Source organism: Acomys minous (genome assembly GCF_964271855.1).
Source record: "Acomys minous genome assembly, chromosome: 9".
Lineage (NCBI taxonomy): Eukaryota > Metazoa > Chordata > Mammalia > Rodentia > Muridae > Acomys > Acomys minous.
The window spans coordinates 69,267,232-69,286,009 of record NC_140490.1 but is presented as its reverse complement, the minus strand read 5'-3'; the positions used below and the strand labels follow the sequence as shown (position 1 = coordinate 69,286,009).

At 42.4% G+C, this 18,778-nt stretch overlaps 2 protein-coding genes across 2 annotated transcripts; both read left to right on the top strand.

Moving 5' to 3' along the window:
* Positions 1–531: 531 nt before the first annotated feature.
* Positions 532–1,431, top strand: LOC311606141 (vomeronasal type-1 receptor 4-like; the record flags this gene model as incomplete). Its single annotated transcript, XM_084797210.1, has 1 exon — positions 532–1,431. One exon carries the CDS (start codon positions 532–534, stop codon positions 1,429–1,431), a length of 900 nt encoding a protein of 299 aa, XP_084653336.1.
* Positions 1,432–17,179: 15,748 nt separating this feature from the next.
* On the top strand, positions 17,180–18,115 carry LOC311605867 (putative vomeronasal receptor-like protein 4; the record flags this gene model as incomplete). The annotated part of the gene is made up of 1 exon (XM_084796725.1): positions 17,180–18,115. One exon carries the CDS (start codon positions 17,180–17,182, stop codon positions 18,113–18,115), a length of 936 nt encoding a protein of 311 aa, XP_084652851.1.
* Between the last annotated feature and the right edge of the window lie 663 nt (positions 18,116–18,778).

Genomic DNA, 18,778 nt, shown 5'->3' with positions numbered 1-18,778 from the left:
CCATTCTTCTATTGAGGGACACTTAGGCTGTTAGACCTGGTGGCACTCAGAGGAAGGACAGCAGGTTACCAAGAAGAGACTTGATACCCTATGAACATATACAGGGGGAGGTAATCCCCCTCAGGAACAGTCATAGGGGAGGGGAATAAGGGGAAAATGGGATGGAGGGAAGAATGGGAGGATACAAGGGATGGGATAACCATTGAGATGTAACAAGAATAAATTAATAAAGGAGAAAAAAATTTTTTAACTCTTTAAAACTTTATATTTGAATTCCACTTGCCAAACACATGTCAGATCACACACCGTAACCCAGAGTTCACAGGAAAAGGGGGAGTTTCAGGGACCTAATCTGCAATATCACACGTGTCCGCCACTGCTTCCTGCATGCCAGAAAATGCTGTTATGCAGAATGTACTGTTCAGATCCATGTCTAGTATATTGATGCTTTCTTTAACATTTATTTGCATCCTGTATACAGGGAAGGAAGAAATGGTTTAGGAGTTTATTAAGGAAATAGTTTTCCTCTTTATGACTATGGTTGGCATCCTAGGGAACATTTCCATTTCTGTGAATTATATGCTCAGTTTATTGGGAGGCCCTGAGAAGAAACCCGTACACCTGATTCTCATCCACTTGGCTTTTACACACATCATAATCCTTCTTGCAAGAGGATTGACAAGCACAATAGCAGTTCTTGGTTTGAGAAACTTCCTGGATGACATAGGCTATAAGATTATTGTTTACCTGGAGAGGGTGGCCCATGGCCTCTCCATCTGCACCAGCAGTCTCATCACTGTGGTCCAGGCCACCATCATCAGTCCCAGAGCATCTGAGTGGAGGAGACTCAGGCCAATATCTGCATGGCACATCCTTGCATTCTTCTCAGTCTTTTGGATACTCAATGCTTTAATAAATTTGAACGTAATCCATTCCACCACAAATACAAGACTGAATGTATCACAGCTTAGGAGTGATGACAAGTATTATTATTTTATGCTATCAACTCAAAAAATAAAATGGATCTTTCTCCTTCTCATGGTCCTGAGAGACGCAGTGTTCCAGGGCACCATGGGAGGGGCCAGTGGCTACATGGTGTTTCTTCTCCACAGGCACCACCAGCATGTCCTCTACCTTCAGAACTCCAAGCTTCTCTACAGAACTCCCCCTGAGCTGAGAGCTGCTCAAAGTGTCCTCCTTCTGATGCTCTGTTTTGTTTTCTTCTACTGGACAGATTGTGCCTTTTCTCTATTTTTAACTCTCTCTTTAGGGGACAATTCTGAGATTGTAATTATTCAAGAATTCCTGATCCTTGGTTATGCAATCTTCAGCTCCCTTTTGCTGGTTCACAGGGGTGGACTTCTGGCTGAGTGTTGGAATATTCAGTGGGAGAAACTGAGAAAATCTGTCTCTCATTTATCTGTTCAATAGGTGTGAAAGAATTCTCAGTTTTGTAATATTGTAGATAAGACAAAATCCACCAAAGCACTTTAAACATATTGTTTTTCTTTGTTTGCAATCCTGGCCTCAGCCTTGGCTTGAGTGAGATGGTGACTAATCACAGTGATATATAAAGATATATAAAGGAAGGCCTCAGAAGTGGCTTTAATTGTAGATTGTGAAACCGACTTTCTCAGTACCGTGATTTCAGCAGTAGGATGCACGAGAAAAAATTTGGTAAATTTTATCAAAAGAACTAGTATAACTTTCTTTTTTTTAACATTTTTTCCTTTTTTTATTAATTTATTCTTGTTACATCTCAATGGTTATCCCATCCCTTGTATCCTCCCATTCTTCCCTCCCTCTCATTTTCCCCTTATTCCCCTCCCCTATGACTGTTCCTGAGGGGGATTACCTCCCCCTGTATATGCTCATAGGGTATCAAGTCTCTTCTTGGTAATCTGCTGTCCCTCCTCTGAGTGCCACCAGGTCTCCCCCTCCAGGGGACATGGTCAAAGGTGAGGCACCAGAGTATGTGAGAAAGTAATATCCCACTCTCCACTCTACTGTGGAGAATGTTCTGAACTAAGCAAGTGAAGGACTTGTTTGAAAAAAATTTCAAAACTCTGAAGAAAGAGATTGAAGATGACATGAGAAGATGGAATGATCTTCCTTGCTCATGGATCGAGAGAATTAACATAGTAAAAATGGCCATCCTACCAAAAGCAATCTACAGATTCAATGCAATCCCTATCAAAACACCTAAACTTTCTTTTCTGTAAGAAACTTATTATCTTTGATCTGTAGCCACAGTTAGCCTTGTTTAGGGAAAATGTCATATATTATAAGATTGTTGTTTCCTAACCACAATAACATAAGCACAAAAAGCTAATTTTAGGCTGCTTAAATCCGTTAAAGTCTAGGCTCACAACCAAAAATATAGGAAAATAGTTTATGGAATTACAAAAAATGATGAGGACTCAAAATGTCTTTATCTGGAATTACATGTACTGTGCAATTTCAGTCAACTGGATCCATTGACATCAATCTCAGAACTCAGTTGCATACAACTATTTAATTAATGCATGAAGACTTTCTGCAGGAGTATGACTGTGGGATGAACAGATAACAAATGAACAGTAAAGCTCCATTTTATATCCTAGAATTTCTGTGTTGACATAAACGTGAACTCCTCTTTTTCCAATATGAATAGATAAACGTGTTTGTGAGCAGAAAGGGCTTGTTTTTAGCTGCCCTTTGTTGGTATCCTGGCTCATAGCACTATCCATCTCTCTGTCTCCAAAGAATGGCAAAAGGGTCTGATTCTGCTTTAATTTAATTGAAAATTTCTGCAATTGGATCTACACAATACGTTTCCAGGTAGAGAATATGGTTCTAGCTATCATATACCAGATAAACCCATTCTTAAAAAGTACTTACTGAGATTTAACTTACTATATAATGTTTGAAAATAAATCTTAGCTGGGCATGGTGCCACATGCCTATACCCCAGCACCCAGGGAGGAAGAGGCAGGCAAACCTCTGTGAGTTTCAGGAGAGCCTGGTCTACAAAGAGAACAACCAAAACTACACAGAAAAACCCTGTCTCAAACACACACACACACACACACACACACACACACACACACACACACACACACACAAAATGTTTAGAATTTTTAGAGACTTATTTGTAGCCTACCCAATAATAACATTTCTATCACACCTGCCAACAACCCATGCAAACATCTGGGTACATCCTGGTTCTGCTTTACAATGGTGAATACTTATTTGGTTTTTATTTGGTTACACAATGAAAAAAAAGTTATCACTTTGTGTCATGATTTAATGCTGTAGTTCCTTAAGTAGCTTGGCTTTCCAATATAAATACAATTTTGCAATGTGAATATGAGTTTATTTTTCTTTATTTCTCAGCTTCTTTGTTAAAGGCTTTAAAAAGTGTCTAAGATAAAGGGCCAGACCAAACAAGCACTTTCTAAGACAGTGTTTGAGATTTGGCTCAAAAGGAAGTGAGGTGAAGACCTGGGGATGGATGGAGAACAAACAATGTGTTAAACCTGAACCACAAAGTTGATCACTGAGCATTAAGAACAGACAGGAGATGCATGAGCGCTGAGACAGCGTGAGAAAGGACAGATTGGAATTTGAGCAGCTGACAGTAGTGCTATTCTGGACTTCTTCCTGGATCAGTAGGATTGAGTCCAAAGTAAAATGGATTTAATAAATATGCAGAACAAGTGCTATGCAATTTCAGTCCACAGAATCCATTGCCTCGAATCATAGGCCTTAAATGCATGGAAACATTTAATTGATGCATAAAATAAATAAAACTGAGGGAATGCTAAGTTAAAGGTGTTGTAAATCTACATGAGTGTAAGGAACAGAATTTGGAAATGTGGAATTTATAGTAGTTTCGTCGATGGACTTTCACTCTCTTCTCTTCATAGATTTTGTTGCCGGTAAAATAAAATTATGACACAAATCCTGCAGTGATTTTTGCCTAGGAAACCTTCCATAGTATTTAAACAAATGATGACCAGGAAAAAATATTTGAAATTTGGAACATGAATATCGAGATCAAGGCATTTTTCTAGGTGTGAGTGTGTTTGCCTACAACCCCAGGCCTGGGGAGGTGAGGAAAGGAAGAAAGAGGGATAGAGGCGGAAGAGGAGGAGAAGGAGCTTAGTAGATGGCTCCACCAGGAACACGCCTGCTGTGCGTGTATGAGAGCCTGAGTTCAGACCCATCAGATCCATGCGAAGTAAAATAAGCCAGGGGTACTGACCTGTGTAACTCTAGCTCTGAGAAGGTAGAGAAAGATAGAACCTGGCAGGACATTGGCCAGTCAGTCTATCAAATCTACAAACTCAGAGACTGTGTTTCAAACAATAAGATGTAGAGGGCAGGTAAGATGGTTCACTAAGGAACGTTACATGTCATCAAGCCTGATGGCACAGTCCTTGGGACCCAAATAGTATAAGGAGAGAACTGACGCCTATACATTCTCCTCTGGCCTCCATGTGCATGTCACGCATACACACAAATGAAATTTATAAAATTAGAGACAATGTAGGGAGCCATAATGGAAGATGACACCAGATATCAACCTCCATATTTACAGAGGGAGGTGGTAAAGAGAGAAAGAGAAGTAGAGAGAGACCCTACACGAGGATAATACTCCTCCCAGAAGCAATGCACTAACAGAAACCCTGGTGCCTAACAAAGGACACTACCCTTTGAGTTATTGGTCAAGGGTGTCCAAAGATCCCCAAAATAATATAGGCTCTAGCCATTGTCTTAGGTTACTTCCCTGAACTTGGAGGCAAGTGCCTATTGCTGAAGATATCTCAAACTTTACATCCAGGACTGGAAGGAATCAAGCTGGTATTGACCTGGAAGTCTCCTCCTTGAGGGCTAGCTCTAGATAGTATTGTAAGTTGATGTATGAGCTGCCTGTGTAGCCCCATGACTCCCACCATGACAGTAATGACTAGACCGCTCAAGTGTAAGCCAACCCCAATCACAGGTTTTCCTAGTAAGAGTAATTATGGTCATGGTGTCTCTTCACAGCAATAAGACCCTAAGACACACCTCACCCAACAAATCTTCCCTTGCTGATGACAGATCTACACCTGGTCAAACAGATAGGATGCAAGGCAGTAGACTGTTCAGCTCCTATTGGTACATAGACAATATGTTCCCTATGCCTAAGGCTCATGCAACTTTGCAGAAGAGGGGGGCCAAAATATTGCAAAAGACAGAGGAGGGGTACATCTGCCAAGAGGTGGTATCTTCTAAGCCTAACAAAGACACTACACCTGTGAAACCTCAGCAGTATGCTTGCCTGCACAAGATCTGTACAATGACCACACCAGGAGACATGACAGCATGAGCCAGAGGAAGCTTCTAGGTGAAGAGCTAAGCTACAGGCAATGGAGGAATGAAAACAAGGAGAGAAGGGTAGAAATTGTGTTAAGGACAGTGTACACACTTATGAAAGTCTTCAAAAAGTACAAATGACAATGTCTTTTTAAGGGAATATGAAAGTCGTCCTCAGTGGAGAGTAACGGAAAGGAGGCTTAATTGGTTGGGCTACTCCTGGCAGAACTATGGGACCAGACCGATCCTAGGATGAAGTTCTAAAAACTTAATTTAGTTAAGCATTAGTAGCCCCACTGCTTTACATGAGGGACGACCTGGTCATAAAATGCTACTTTTGAAATTTCGTGGAATTGGGCCCCAGTGGTGTGCTTGGAGGATGCTTATCTGTGCTGGCGACCTCTCGACGTCAGATTCAGGCCTGAATACACAAGTATAGACACTGGAGTGGGAAGCCGTAAATGGGGAATAAAGAATGTTTTGGGGTTTTACAGCACTCAAGTATCAACATCAGTGTGTTCCCTGGCTCGCAGAAAGCTGCCCTGTGTGTTTTCAGACTTACAAAGTCTGTTTGTGGACAACTCACAAAGTGCGGCAAAAAGAGAGTAAAAGAAAACATCACTCCCCTTTAGGTGGGGACCCGTGTACTGAACTCTAGATCAAGTCAGATGCAGCTGTCTCACTTCCTTCTGAGATATCGCTGACTGACAGCCACTTGGCCCAGCCACTTGTCAAGCAGGGAGGAGGGGGAACACTCCGTCCTTAGGTGCAGTGCTGTCTACCAAGCAACAGCAAAAAGATGCTTTGCCTGTACATTTGTTAACTTCCTCTACATCCTTTTCCTGACTGTGAATTCCTCGGTAGCCGTCCGTCCCAGGGCAGTGGCTCCTTACCCAGGCTGTTACATCTGTGAGACATCTTCAGCTGTCCTGACTGACTCTCAGCTCTCCCCATCCTGCACGCCCTCACCTGTCTCCCTCTGTCCATGTACCACCTGGATGCAGACGAGCAAGTATCCTTATGCACAGGTCTAGAGAAATGGGAAAGCCTGGGTATAGAAACTTCAGACATTGTTTGCTGTCTGATTTCACACACTTCTATGAAGACAATTAAACCCTAATTAATACTGAAATGATTCCTGAGACAAAGTAGTAAAGTAATTATGGAGGCACAAGTCCTGTAGAGACACCCTTCTCTATGGCAGCATTGCAACTGTGACAAGTGAGGTCCCAGAGACTCTTTATAACATTTAAGGCTCCACAGCCCTAGAGATACAAATGCAATGGGAGAAGGCTCACCTTCCAGGACAAACTCAGAACCTGACTGCCAAGGTGAGTAGACCTTAGGGCTCTCTGCTTTACACAAGTGCCACATAAATTTCCCCCTCAAGTGTGAATGTTAATCTCTTTTTAGTATGCCAGGGAGTCAAGAGAGGGTGTGAAAGGCTTACTAACTTCGCTCTACTACCTATACCTAAATTTAGGTGACTGAGCCAAGAAAAATGAAGGAGACCACTTCCAGCACCCAGCACCCAGCACCCACCCCACCATTGCTTGAGCATCTCTGTCCAAGTCCAAGATTAAGTATCTTTAGAGAGGTCTGGGATCTTGTCCTAGGTCCTCACCATATGTTCTTTTGGAAAATAGAAGATTGGTCTGGGTTTCTAGGTAGAAGTCTATTTTAGCCCTTTGCCTGTGCCATGATTCTGTTTCCTGAATTAGTTACATACATTTCTTCACCTGACCTTTGGGGTAACACCATGTTTTGAATGGACCATATTTTTCTTACTATATTCCTAAGTCCGTGTGCATTGTGTTTAATTTGAGGTATTATTTGGGCGTCCATTCTTAACTTCTCCCTATCTCCATGCATATTAGGACACATATGTAAATCAGCTTCACTTGCTACATGCGTTTCTTAAGGACTCTGTTGTGAAGAAACTGTCCTTTTGAGAAGTATTACTGTTTTGCCAGGTTGTTTGTTTAGTATTATTAGAGGGTACCTCCCTTAAATTTAGCTCAGTATTGCATCCAGGAAGCTCCAATCTCATACTTATCTGAGGCTCCAGAGCCTGGGATGAGTGCACTTATCCAGCTGTGCTGCCAAGTGTTGTCTGGGTGGTATATTATGCATACACTGAATGCAAATCATCTCTTCTAAAAACAGTGTGCTGGAGTGCTCCATAAGCAATTTGGAGGATGGGGCCTGAAGCTCAGAGGTGTTATTTGGCTTGAATGCATGAAGCCCCAGAGCAGCCAAAAAGAAAAACAAAGAAAACATTTACAGTGATATTTGCCCTTCCCTCTCTGACGTTCTTCATCTTTATTCTATGATAATGAAACAGTAACTTCTTAGATATCTCAAGTTAATAATAAATATGATCCTGAGCTATGGACAGTTGGAAGGATGAGAGAGATAAAAAGATAGTGACCCCAGAAAAGGCAGAAAAAAATAAGACACAAGATAATAGTTGATTAGTACATAAGGGCATTGAGGTATAAGGAGTGACAAAATAATCATTTTATAGTCCAGACTTATTAGTTAAAACAGATGTGCTTAGTTAAAGCTGGTCACATTCTGCACTGCATGAGAGATTTAGCCTCAGTTGGACCTGTCATAGCGCACTGGTCCCGCCTATAGTCTCTTTAATTGGTCAGAAGAAACAAAGCTCATAAAGAGCAGTTTGTGTACTGAAAGCCTGGGGCTACCTAATGGCAAGCAGGGATGCAGCTCTGTCCAGAAACCTCCAGGACAGAACACTCTGCTGCAGTCAGTTGATAAGTAGGGGGTAATAATGACAAGGCGGAAGTGATCAAATCATGGGCACTAGAGCTCATGTCAGAGGCCGTCCCCGCTCTCCCCACCCCCACCCCCACTCCATACACACACACACACACACACACACACACACACCCGCGCGCTCGCATGCGCGTGGAGAATGAGCTGCCCAACAGCTACATCTGAACAGAGGGTCTAGGTCCTCTGCATACATTGTCCCTGCTTGGTGCATCAATTGTGAAGGACCCTGTGTCCAGCTCTGTGGCCTTGACAGTCTCCTTGTGGGGCTCCTGATCCCCTCAGGGTCCTTCCAGCTGATGTGAAATTGGGTGCTGGTGATTTGATCACGTTCCTGGGAAGCTATAATATGGGTTATCAAAGACATAAAACTTGGAATCTGAAAACAACTCTGAAAATTATGCTTCTCCAAATGCAAGATCAAAGGGAATAATGGGCAATATTAGAGACAGTAGGAAAGATGATGTGGCTAAACCTGTGAAAAGTCAAAGTTGAAGCAACAGGGTTTCCCAAGTGTCTGTGTGTTTGCTGTAGAGAGGGAGACAGGTGAAGCATGTACCCTGGACATTTGTAACTTCAGAATGAGGATATGATAGGGTGAAGTGAAACGATGAGAAAAAATTCTGGTTGGCAGAATTTTGCTTCAAATCATCCATATTAAAACTATTAGTGAACTATATAAGAGTTTGTACAAGTATATTGGTTTTGCTAAGATGATGATGATGGTGATAATGATGATGATGATGATGATGACGACGACATACCTGAGGACAGAATTTGGGACTACTGCAATGACCCACAGAGTCCCACCAACATAGGAATGGGGCCCTTAGGACAAAGATATCCATCATTCAATATGTCTTGATTCTGCTCATATAGAAGTAAAGACCTATGACGTGAAAGTGTTTGCAGATACATGTCATCATTCCTGGTGAGTAGTTCAAAAAGGTGGTGGCTGGAAACAAGTATTTCTGAGCAGGAAGAAAGAAACCAGGAGTTCAAAGGTCATGGCTGTCAGGGGAACAGTCTAACCTTTCTAACAGAGCTAGGTTCCATGGCAAACACATCCCTTTTGAGATTTATGTTTGGTTTGGGGCAGGTGCTGAGAAGACACATCCTCTCACCATTCACAAATATCTTAGATGACGCAGGCTGTGAGACTGTTATTATCTTAAAGATGTGTTTATTTTTATGAGTATGCATGTTTCACCTACATGTATGTCTGTGACCAGCATCCCACAATTTCTAAGTGTGATTACAGGGCACACCACATCAGCTAGAACTGGAAATACACTTGGTTGTCATCTATCATGTGGGCACTAAGTGCTGGTCCAGGGTTCTCTACAGCAGCCATGGGGCTGTTAACTGCTGACCCATCTCTCGGGTCCCTACGGAACTGTTATTTACATGGCCAGTGAAGCCGGGGGCTTTCTGTTTGCACACACACACACTCCTCACAGTGGTGCAGGCCATCACTGTCAGGTCCTGGAACCTCCAGTTTGGGAAAGCAAAAACTGCGTTCTGCATGGCATAACTTTCTCTCTCCACTCTCCTTTTGTATTCTCACATTCTACACGAGCCTGAGCTTCTTCCAGATTCCATCAGAAATGCCAGCATGAATACAACAAATTAGTAAGGTTAACAATGTTTGAATTCATTTCCACAACAGCAGAAAATAAATGGCATTTTCCTCCTGCTCATAATATAGAGAGCTATTATGCTTTGGTGTACTGCGAGGAAGCCACTAGCTGCGTAGTTCCATAAGTACATCCTCTACCCTGAGACCAAAGCCAAATTGTGTTCAAAGATGCTCAAAGAGGTCTCCATCTGGCTCTTTGTTTCTTTTGCATAGATCATGATCATTTTCTCAATTTTTAGGTTCCCTCCTTAAAGAATAACTTTGTAATAATATATGTTATGTATATTATATATAATATATGAATCAAATATGCATATATATACATCATATACATGTCTGTGTGTTTTCAAGACATGATTTCTCTGTGTTGTCATGATTGTCCTGGAACTCACTCTGTAGACCAGGCTGGCCTGAAACTCAGGAGATCCTCCTGCCTCTGAGTGCTTATTGGTGAGATAAAAGGAGTGTGCCACCACACCCAGCAGTAACAGTCAATATTTAAGAACACTAACTCTTGGTTATTTGGTATTCACCCCTTTTCTGCTGATTCTCAGAAATGGACATGTGGCTATATACTCAAGAAGAAGCCGACTTTGTGGCAACTGTTTCATTCATCCCTTGGGAAGCAGGGTAGTAACCACTGTTAGCCCTGTCATGCTGAGAGAAAAGCAATAGCATTTTGCAGCAGCTTTAGTTCTGGGGCAACAGTCCCAGTGGCCTGACACAGAGGTAAAGCCAAACTAGAGATGGACATTGCACTCTGTATCCTGCACCGACAGAAAGTGCATTGATTCTGGTGCTGTGAGGTTGCTCTTTCATCACCACAGTCCAAGGAGCAAGGAACAGGACCAGGACTTGGTAAACTAGTGAAGTCTATTAAAATGACTGGCACGTTTGTGCTCTGTCCTAAGACTTCCATTCTTAGGCTCTGATTCAGCAGATGCACTTGTGCTGTAGTTGAACTGGAGCTACTATGTATTCAAATGTTAACTGCTGGCCCCACAAGATGCTTGAGAGCAATTGTCAAGTTAGTTTTATTTTGATATATGGTATAGAACTCTGTATATTGATACAGAAATAAGGTTAATTATGATACAAATTGGTATTGTATATTGAAACCAATTTAAGGTTAATTTTGATACACATATTATATGTTTATATTCTGGTATGAGGTATTGAACCTACACAACTCATTTATAAATACAATATTTACTTCCAGTCCTTTTAAAACTTGCTATTATAAACTGTTTAAGATAATTTAGTAATGTAAGTCAAATATTAGTTAATCAAATGCATGGTCATATCAGATAACAGTCTAGTTGATCACAGAAACATACACTCTATGTTAAACAGATAGTAAACAGCTAAAAGCAACCAATGTTTACCTGTTCAGATTTACTTCAGATAGATATAATTATGCACTATGTAAATGTAAATAAACAAATAGAAAGTCTTCAGAAACCTCAGAGGACTAAGGAATATGCCATTTAAAGATGTCTTTATTAATTTAAGGCCTAAGATGTTTTTATAAATTTAAGGTGTTTTTGACTTGAGACATGTCAGCTGCTGGCAGCACCCCACTTCCACCTGGAAGAAAATGATGAGCATCATAGGACTTCCATTGTGGAGTTTGCTTCAACTGGGCAAAAATGTCCCTGCTCTCTCTGCAGACAATATGCTATCCAAAGTGGACAAGACTTGGGCGCAGCCTGAGTCGTCTGCCAAGCTCTGCCAAGACAAGGTAAGCAAGTCCTTCCTAGTTCCTGCTTCACAATTATGTCTGTCAGATGCGCTGGGACAGAAGGCTGAATGAAGTGGATGCTGCAACATGTTAGAGAGATCCTGGCTGACTGACCAGGCAGGCCGTGGTCACTATCATCTCTACGGTTTTGGAAGCTGCTTGCCTGTACCTCCTGTTTACTCTTTGATAGCTTTGTCTCTTCTCAGGTGTCTGATGGGGTTGAGGACTAGATAGTTAGAGTTTCACAGTCAGACTTAAGTTGTTTAGGGTTTAAGAACATGTTTTAAGGTCTAGAAAGATGTTTTTAAGCAAAAAGAGCTAAATGGTATATACTCACTTATATCAAGACACTAGTCCAAGTTGTACGTCCCCATGAAAAACTGTACCTACCAGGAAAGTGGGTAAGAGAGGAGGACATCCTATTGAGACTTTAGGTGTGAGAAGCCTGGGAGAATGAGGAAATAGAAGGATCCAGCGGGTCCTGGAAAACTACAGGCGAGTCTGGGCCCTGGGGTCCTCCGCAAACTATGGCAACAGCCAAGGAAAATATAGGCAGTAAACCTCGAACCCCTGCCCAGACTAGCCGATGGACAGGACATTCTCCACTGTTGAGTGGAGAAGGAGATCTGACTTTCACACAAACTCTGGTGCCCCATATTTGACCATGTCCCTTGGATGGAGATGCCTGGTGGCACTCAGAGGAAGGACAATAGGTCACCAAGGAGAGACTTGATACCCTATGAGCATATACAAGGGGAGGAGGTCCCCCTCAGACACAGACATAAGGGAGGGGAGTAGGGGGGAAGTGGGAGGAAGGGAGGAATGGGAGGATACAAGGGATGGGCTAACAACTGAGATGTAATATGAATAAATTAATAAAAAAAGAAGTTAAAAAAGAAAGAAAGATGTTTTTAAGTTGGTAAATACAAGATTTGGTAGAGAATGGTTTAGGTACAGAACTTCAGACTCACCAAGATGGGATGAATAATATTTTCTTCAAGGTTGCCAAATACAAATAAGCTAAACATTATAAATGTGACTTTTACATATGGTTTTCCTGATTGTTTCATTATTGTTCTTACATATGTAGCTTATTATAAAATAGCCTTTTTAATTAGACAGAAAATGGGAATTATTGGGGTTAATCTAGAGAAGCTATATATTCAAATATTAATTGCTTGTACCCCAAGATCTTTACGAGCAAGTTCTTGCATATTCAAAATGACATGCTGCAAATCTTGCCTCCCCAATTGTCCCTGGTTGGCAAATAAAGCTGCCTACACAGGCTGGGCAGGCGAGAGGTAGGTATAGCTGCCATGGACCATCTCAGTCGGGTATAGGTCATTGGGGTCAGAAGTCCTCTAAGAGTCGGTGGGCAGAGATAGGCGAGTGACAAACAAACCAACTCAGGGGAAGTTTGAGTCTGAGTGTATTTTGGAGACAAGAAAGCCAGGTTTACATACACATTCTAAAACAGGGGTGTCTCTCATGGTTACATTATTTTTTCATACAATTCAAAAATACAGGATGCAGTGCAATTATGTTGTCATCAATCTTGTACAATCATTCATAAGTCATTAGATTGATATCAGTGCATGGCCCTCTTTATCAAAAGTCAATGTTCTCTCACTATGCTGAACTTATGTGAGTCAGGACAGTTTGTTTTCTTAGCTCATCCACCACTATCTGGAGTTTTACACAAATTTTTATTTATGAGTCATAATACGAGCTATGGTTAATTCTTAGCCATGTTTTCATTAACAAGTGGAATGGGACTTAGCAGTAAACTTGACTGAATGACCCTTGACTGCAGTCTCAAGTCAAGGGTCGCCTAGTAACGCAGTTACGTCTGAAAAGTTCTCTGGTAAGAAAAATAAGAACAAAGACGGAAAGAGAAAACAGTCAGAATGTTCCCAACAATGAATGGTAAGAGAGAGAAGGAGGAGGACGGCAGTTAGCTACTCCTGGCCAGAACATCAGACCCATTTTTGGGAGGCTCTCCCTACGAGTGTGGGTCATTGCCTCTGTTCTGTGGTAACGGTTGTCACACAGACTCCACTGGAGGGGTTGTGACATGTAGCCTAGGTTCCTGGGCTTTGGGTATTGGAGAGAGACCTCGAAGAAGAAAGAGAGGAGAAAGAGGAACAAGGAGTGGGTTGCCATGGGCTACTATGAACTAGAAACATGTGGCCAAGAGGATCTTGCTCTGAGAATTGTCATGATTGAGAGAAGCAGCCTAAATGGAAAACATGTGCAAGTTTTTATGGGGGTTTGGGATGGGAAGTAGACAAGTTAGCTTGGATGGTTAATATCTGCCCAACTTCAACCTCAGTGCATTAAGGCTTATTAAAAAGGTAACCAGTGTTTGTGCCTTTTATTTATATAATGACAAATTAAGGAATAACTGCCACCTTAATAATTATATGAATTAATACCAGATATTAATAATTATTCAACAAACTTGCTATTTAAAAGTTGCAATATAAAAAATATAACAGTGCTGGATCATTTCATTGATACAACTAAAGTGCCAGCATTAGAAGCTAAGTTTTGACCAATTTGAATATTATAAGCATCTTTATTAAGAGATTTTATGGAATTTATGAAAGATGATAAGTTGAAAACATTCATAAGGAATGACAAACACAGCCCAGTAGAAGAACAGGACAATAATAATAGATTCATGTGTTACCTTTCTATTGCTGTGATAAAACACCATGGCCAAGAGCAACTTGGGGAGCAGAGGGTTCATTTTATCTCACAACTTAGGGGAAGTTGATCATCCAGGGAAGTCGGGGCAGGAACACAAGGCAGGAACCTGGACAGAGGAGCTGAAGATGAGGCCATGGAAGGGTGCTATTTACTGGCTTGCTCCCTCATGGCTTGCTCAGCCTGCTGTCTTACAGCAACCAGGACCACCATCCCAGGGATCACATTGCCCATAGTGAACGGTGTCTACTCAGTAATCGTCAGCGGAAGAAACACACCCCAGATTTGCCCAGTCTGGCAGAGGAATTTTCTGCTTCCCTAATAACCCTCTAGCTTGTGTCAGGTTGCTAGAAAACCAGACAGCACACCTGGGCAGGTGGACCTATGCTCTGTAAGAGATGCAGCTGAGAAAATCAGGTGTTGTAAGCCAGTAAGCAATGTTCCATCACGGTCTCTTACTCGGCTCTCCCTCCAGGTTCCTGCTTCGGTCCCTGGTCTATTTTTTTCTCTACGATGGGCTGTGATGTGGATGTGGAAGCCAAATAAGCCCTTTTCTTCCCCCCAAATAGTTTTTCTCAGTGTTTTATCACAGCAACGGAGAAGCCAACTAATACAGTGGGTTCACCCTCAATTAAGGATGTATGTTAAAACCTTATTGAGGCCTACTATGCAGTACCTAATTTGAAAACATAACTCCACTTAGCAAAGTAAACATTTTGGGAAAAGCTACGATTTATTATTAGCTCAAAAGTGATTTGTCCAGGGCTTAAACACACGATGGTAGAAAAGATCTAGGAAGCACTTAAACAACCCAGTAGCAGCAATTTATCCATTTGGTCGTGTCGCTGGATGCTATTCTTGGAGAGATGTAAACAAGGGTCTATTTGCCCAAGATAGGAAACCAAGGATAGATCATAGTATAAATACCACCAAAACACAACTTGGTAAACCAATAAGTGCTGGAGGGTATTTGTGCGCACCGTTTATTCAGATGCTGATTCTGGTACCCAGAGATCTGGTTGCCATCCGGACTTTGGGACTGTCATTATGCTGAAGCATCTCCTCTCTTGATCTGCTGTAAACATTGTTCTCTGTCACCTTCCAATTGGTCAAGTAAAGAGCTGAATGGCCAACAGCTGAGCATGAGAGCCAAAGTGAGACTTCTGGAGCCCAGGGACAGAGCGATGGTCTCAGATGGGGACCAGGGTGTCACCATTGGAACACAGATGAAGAAGGAGGTGCCAGACTGAGACTAAAATGGCAGGTAAAGGGCCACATGGCTGGAAAGTAGCCCAGGCTAGAATTTTGGGGAAGAATAGCTAACTCTGCTCAGCTACAGTGCCTGAAGCTTTCAATAAATATAAAGGTCTCTGTGTCATTATTAAGAGCTAGGGATGGCATAGAAAATCCTTGCATTTTACAAATAAGTTTTATTTTGGTTGCTTAATATATGTATGAATGGGTGAGGAGTTATTTAGAGCACAGAGATGACTCAAAATCAACTATATCAATAAAGCCCATTTTAGCAGCAAAATATTTTACAGCAACCAGCAGTTTCAGCTCACAAAAGCTGAAAACCAGGAGTATATTACACCTTCTGCAAACAGCTCAACAGGTTAGGGGGTTTCTTGTCCAGGACGCCCAGTTTTTCTGAGCCTGTTCCTAGCAACTTGGCTGGTCTCTGCTTCTTTCAAACAACTGGGTTTTTTCCAGAAAGTGTCTTTCAGCAGTCTGTTTAGATGCACATATGGAGGGGTAGGGACTGCAAAATCACTTTCAGGAACTTTCTGAAACTATTGGGTTGTTTACATCGGAAGAATGAGCTTCCCTGCAGGATGAGATGTTTCTCACTGTCCCACTAAACACATCCTGTAATTTTCCTCCCTCTGACCATCCTGTGTTTAAGGAGCCTCCCTCCAAGGAGGGTTCACACTGGTAGGCTCAGATGTCTGGGTACATGCAAAGCTTGGTTTTGCAGCAGGCATCCAGCAGGTGCCTCTGCCATCCCAGCAAACATTTCCTACAAAAAGCAGAACTTGGGAGTTAGCCTGCTAGTCTTGTAAGCCATTACCTTCTAGGAATCATGAGGCAGTGAAGTATTTTACAGCAATCAGCAGTTTGAAGAATAACCCAACCACAATAGGGAGTTATCCATCAGGCCAACTCTCAAGATATGTACAAGAAGATAGGGATAGCTTCCTCATGGCTTGCGAGTTTAAAACAATCTTGTTATTACAAGTGATAAGACCTAGGAAAAAGAAGTCTTCTCCAAGAAGAAAAATGTTCCCCATGGCTCCTTGTTCTGTGCTCATGTTCCGTGTGCTGTAAGGAAGCTGGGATAACAGGAAGGAGATATATCTGTTCCAAGTCGTTCAAACTGGATCACACCTGAAACCATGTCTGCTATTTTTAATTTGTGGCTTAGCCCAAGCTAACTGCTTTTCATTGGCCCTTGTAACTTGCTAGCTTGTTCCTGCCTGCCCAGCAACAAAAACCATATAAAGGCTACATAATGCTTTGGTTGGTGGGCGTTCTCTCCCAAGCCAAGTACTGCCCAGCCATGACGCAGTTAGAGCTTCACAATCAGCGGGGCTTTTTTCCTTTGCAGCATTGAGTGACGGTCTTTTCTGGCTGTAACACAAGGCTTCCCAGCACAGAAAACATGCTCTAAAGGTAATGCTCACCATCACAATGTAAGCTTCAGCGCTGAGGGGCACAAAGAAAGATCTGTTTGCAAAGTCAGTAGATGCATAGCATAGAGTTTATGTCTCAGATATCACTATCTCCACCATGTCATTGAAAATAAGACAATGAAAAAAAGAACAAGAATAAAGAATGAAAAATCAGGTGCCTGCCAGAAAAGACCCTTGTATATTTTCATATTTCAGAACTGTCCATGTTTCAGAGACAGTCCATGGAGATGATGAGAGCTTCACTCATCTGTGTTCCTCAAAATGCACGTCTCTAGTTCTCACCATGAAGATGATGGGAGTGACCTCACCCAGAGAATAATCTTCCTTTCTCTTATTGGACTTGGAACTTTAGGAAACATCCTTCTACTTGTCAGACATGTACATACATTTATCATGGGTTCGGAGAGAAAGCCTATAGATCTTATTTTCACTCACCTGGCGTTTTCAAATGTAATCATTATTTGTACCTCAGGGGTCAGCTATGTGGCCACAAAAGTCCATTTCAAAAACTTTCTGGGGGATGTGGGTTGCAAAGCTGTGGTTTATCTGGCAAGGGTGGCCCGAGGCCTGTCCATCTGCACCACCTGTCTCCTTAGCATCTTCCAGGCTGTCACCATCAGCCCCAGGGCCTCCTTGTGGAGAAGGCTCAAACCACAGGCTGCAGGGCAAACTCTTGCCATTCTCCTCCTCCTTTGGATCTTTAATGCTCTCATAAGCTCCAACTTGCTTCATCACATCGCAGCCGGCAGCAGTTGGAATAGATCTAGACCTGGGGCATATAATGGATATTGCTATATGCTACCATCCAGGTTTACAGTTAAGTGGCTTTTTCTCTCTCTCATGGCTCTTCGTGACATCATCTTTCAGAGTCTGATGAGCTGGAGCAGTGGGTCCATGGCTGTCCACTTGTATAGACATCACATCCGGGTCCTCTACCTTTGCAGCTCCAGGTTATCAAATAGTGCCAGCCCAGAAATCCAAGCCACATGGAGTGTCCTCATTCTTATGACCTGTTTCCTCTTCTATTACTTGGGGGATTTCATATTCTCCTTCTACATTGGTTTACTTTTGAAATTTGATTCCATAATATCAAATGCTAAAATGTTTCTAGGTGTTGGCTATGATGCAGTCAGCCCCTTTGTCCTGCTAATAAAGGATTTCCATGTGGTTTGCTGCTGGTACAATCGAGAAGTCTAGAAAATAGCCTTCTGTATAACCTCCCCAGTGACTAAAGGTTTATAATTTAGATTTTACCCAGAAAAACATCTTTTCCTAACATAATTGCTACTGTTTTCTGAGAGTAGAACGCTGTACAGAATGGTTGGGCAAAATCATGGCAGTCTCTGGGCATCGCATACCTCCTTCTGACCTCTTTGGGTACCAGGCACACATGTGCTGCACATACATATGTGACTTCCCTCACACATATACAGGGATTGTGGGTCCATTAGATCTGTTTCTCCAAGCAAGTTCCCTGAGCAAGCTCCATTGTAGCATCTTGCCCCGGGGCCGAGGAGCAGCTCTTTGAGCAGAGGAGCAGAGGATGACAGCCCAGTGGTGCTTCACCTGGGACCAGCACTGAGCTATCAGCAGTGGTTGAGCGTGGGGGGGGGGGCGGCCAGATTCTGCTCCTGGGAACTGATTTCTGTCCCCATCCCACCCCCATTTTTGCTTGCACTCCTTGTTCTGAGAATCTCTTGTCTAAACTGTGCTCCTTAATTCTTCCCTTCGATTCATCAATAAAGAGGCTTGAAAGCCAATGAGAGAATAGGGCTGGACTTCCTGCCAGCCAAGGGAGGAGGAAGGAGAGTGAGGAAGTGGGCATTCAGCCTTAAGATGTGGCCCAGGAGAGAGCAGCTG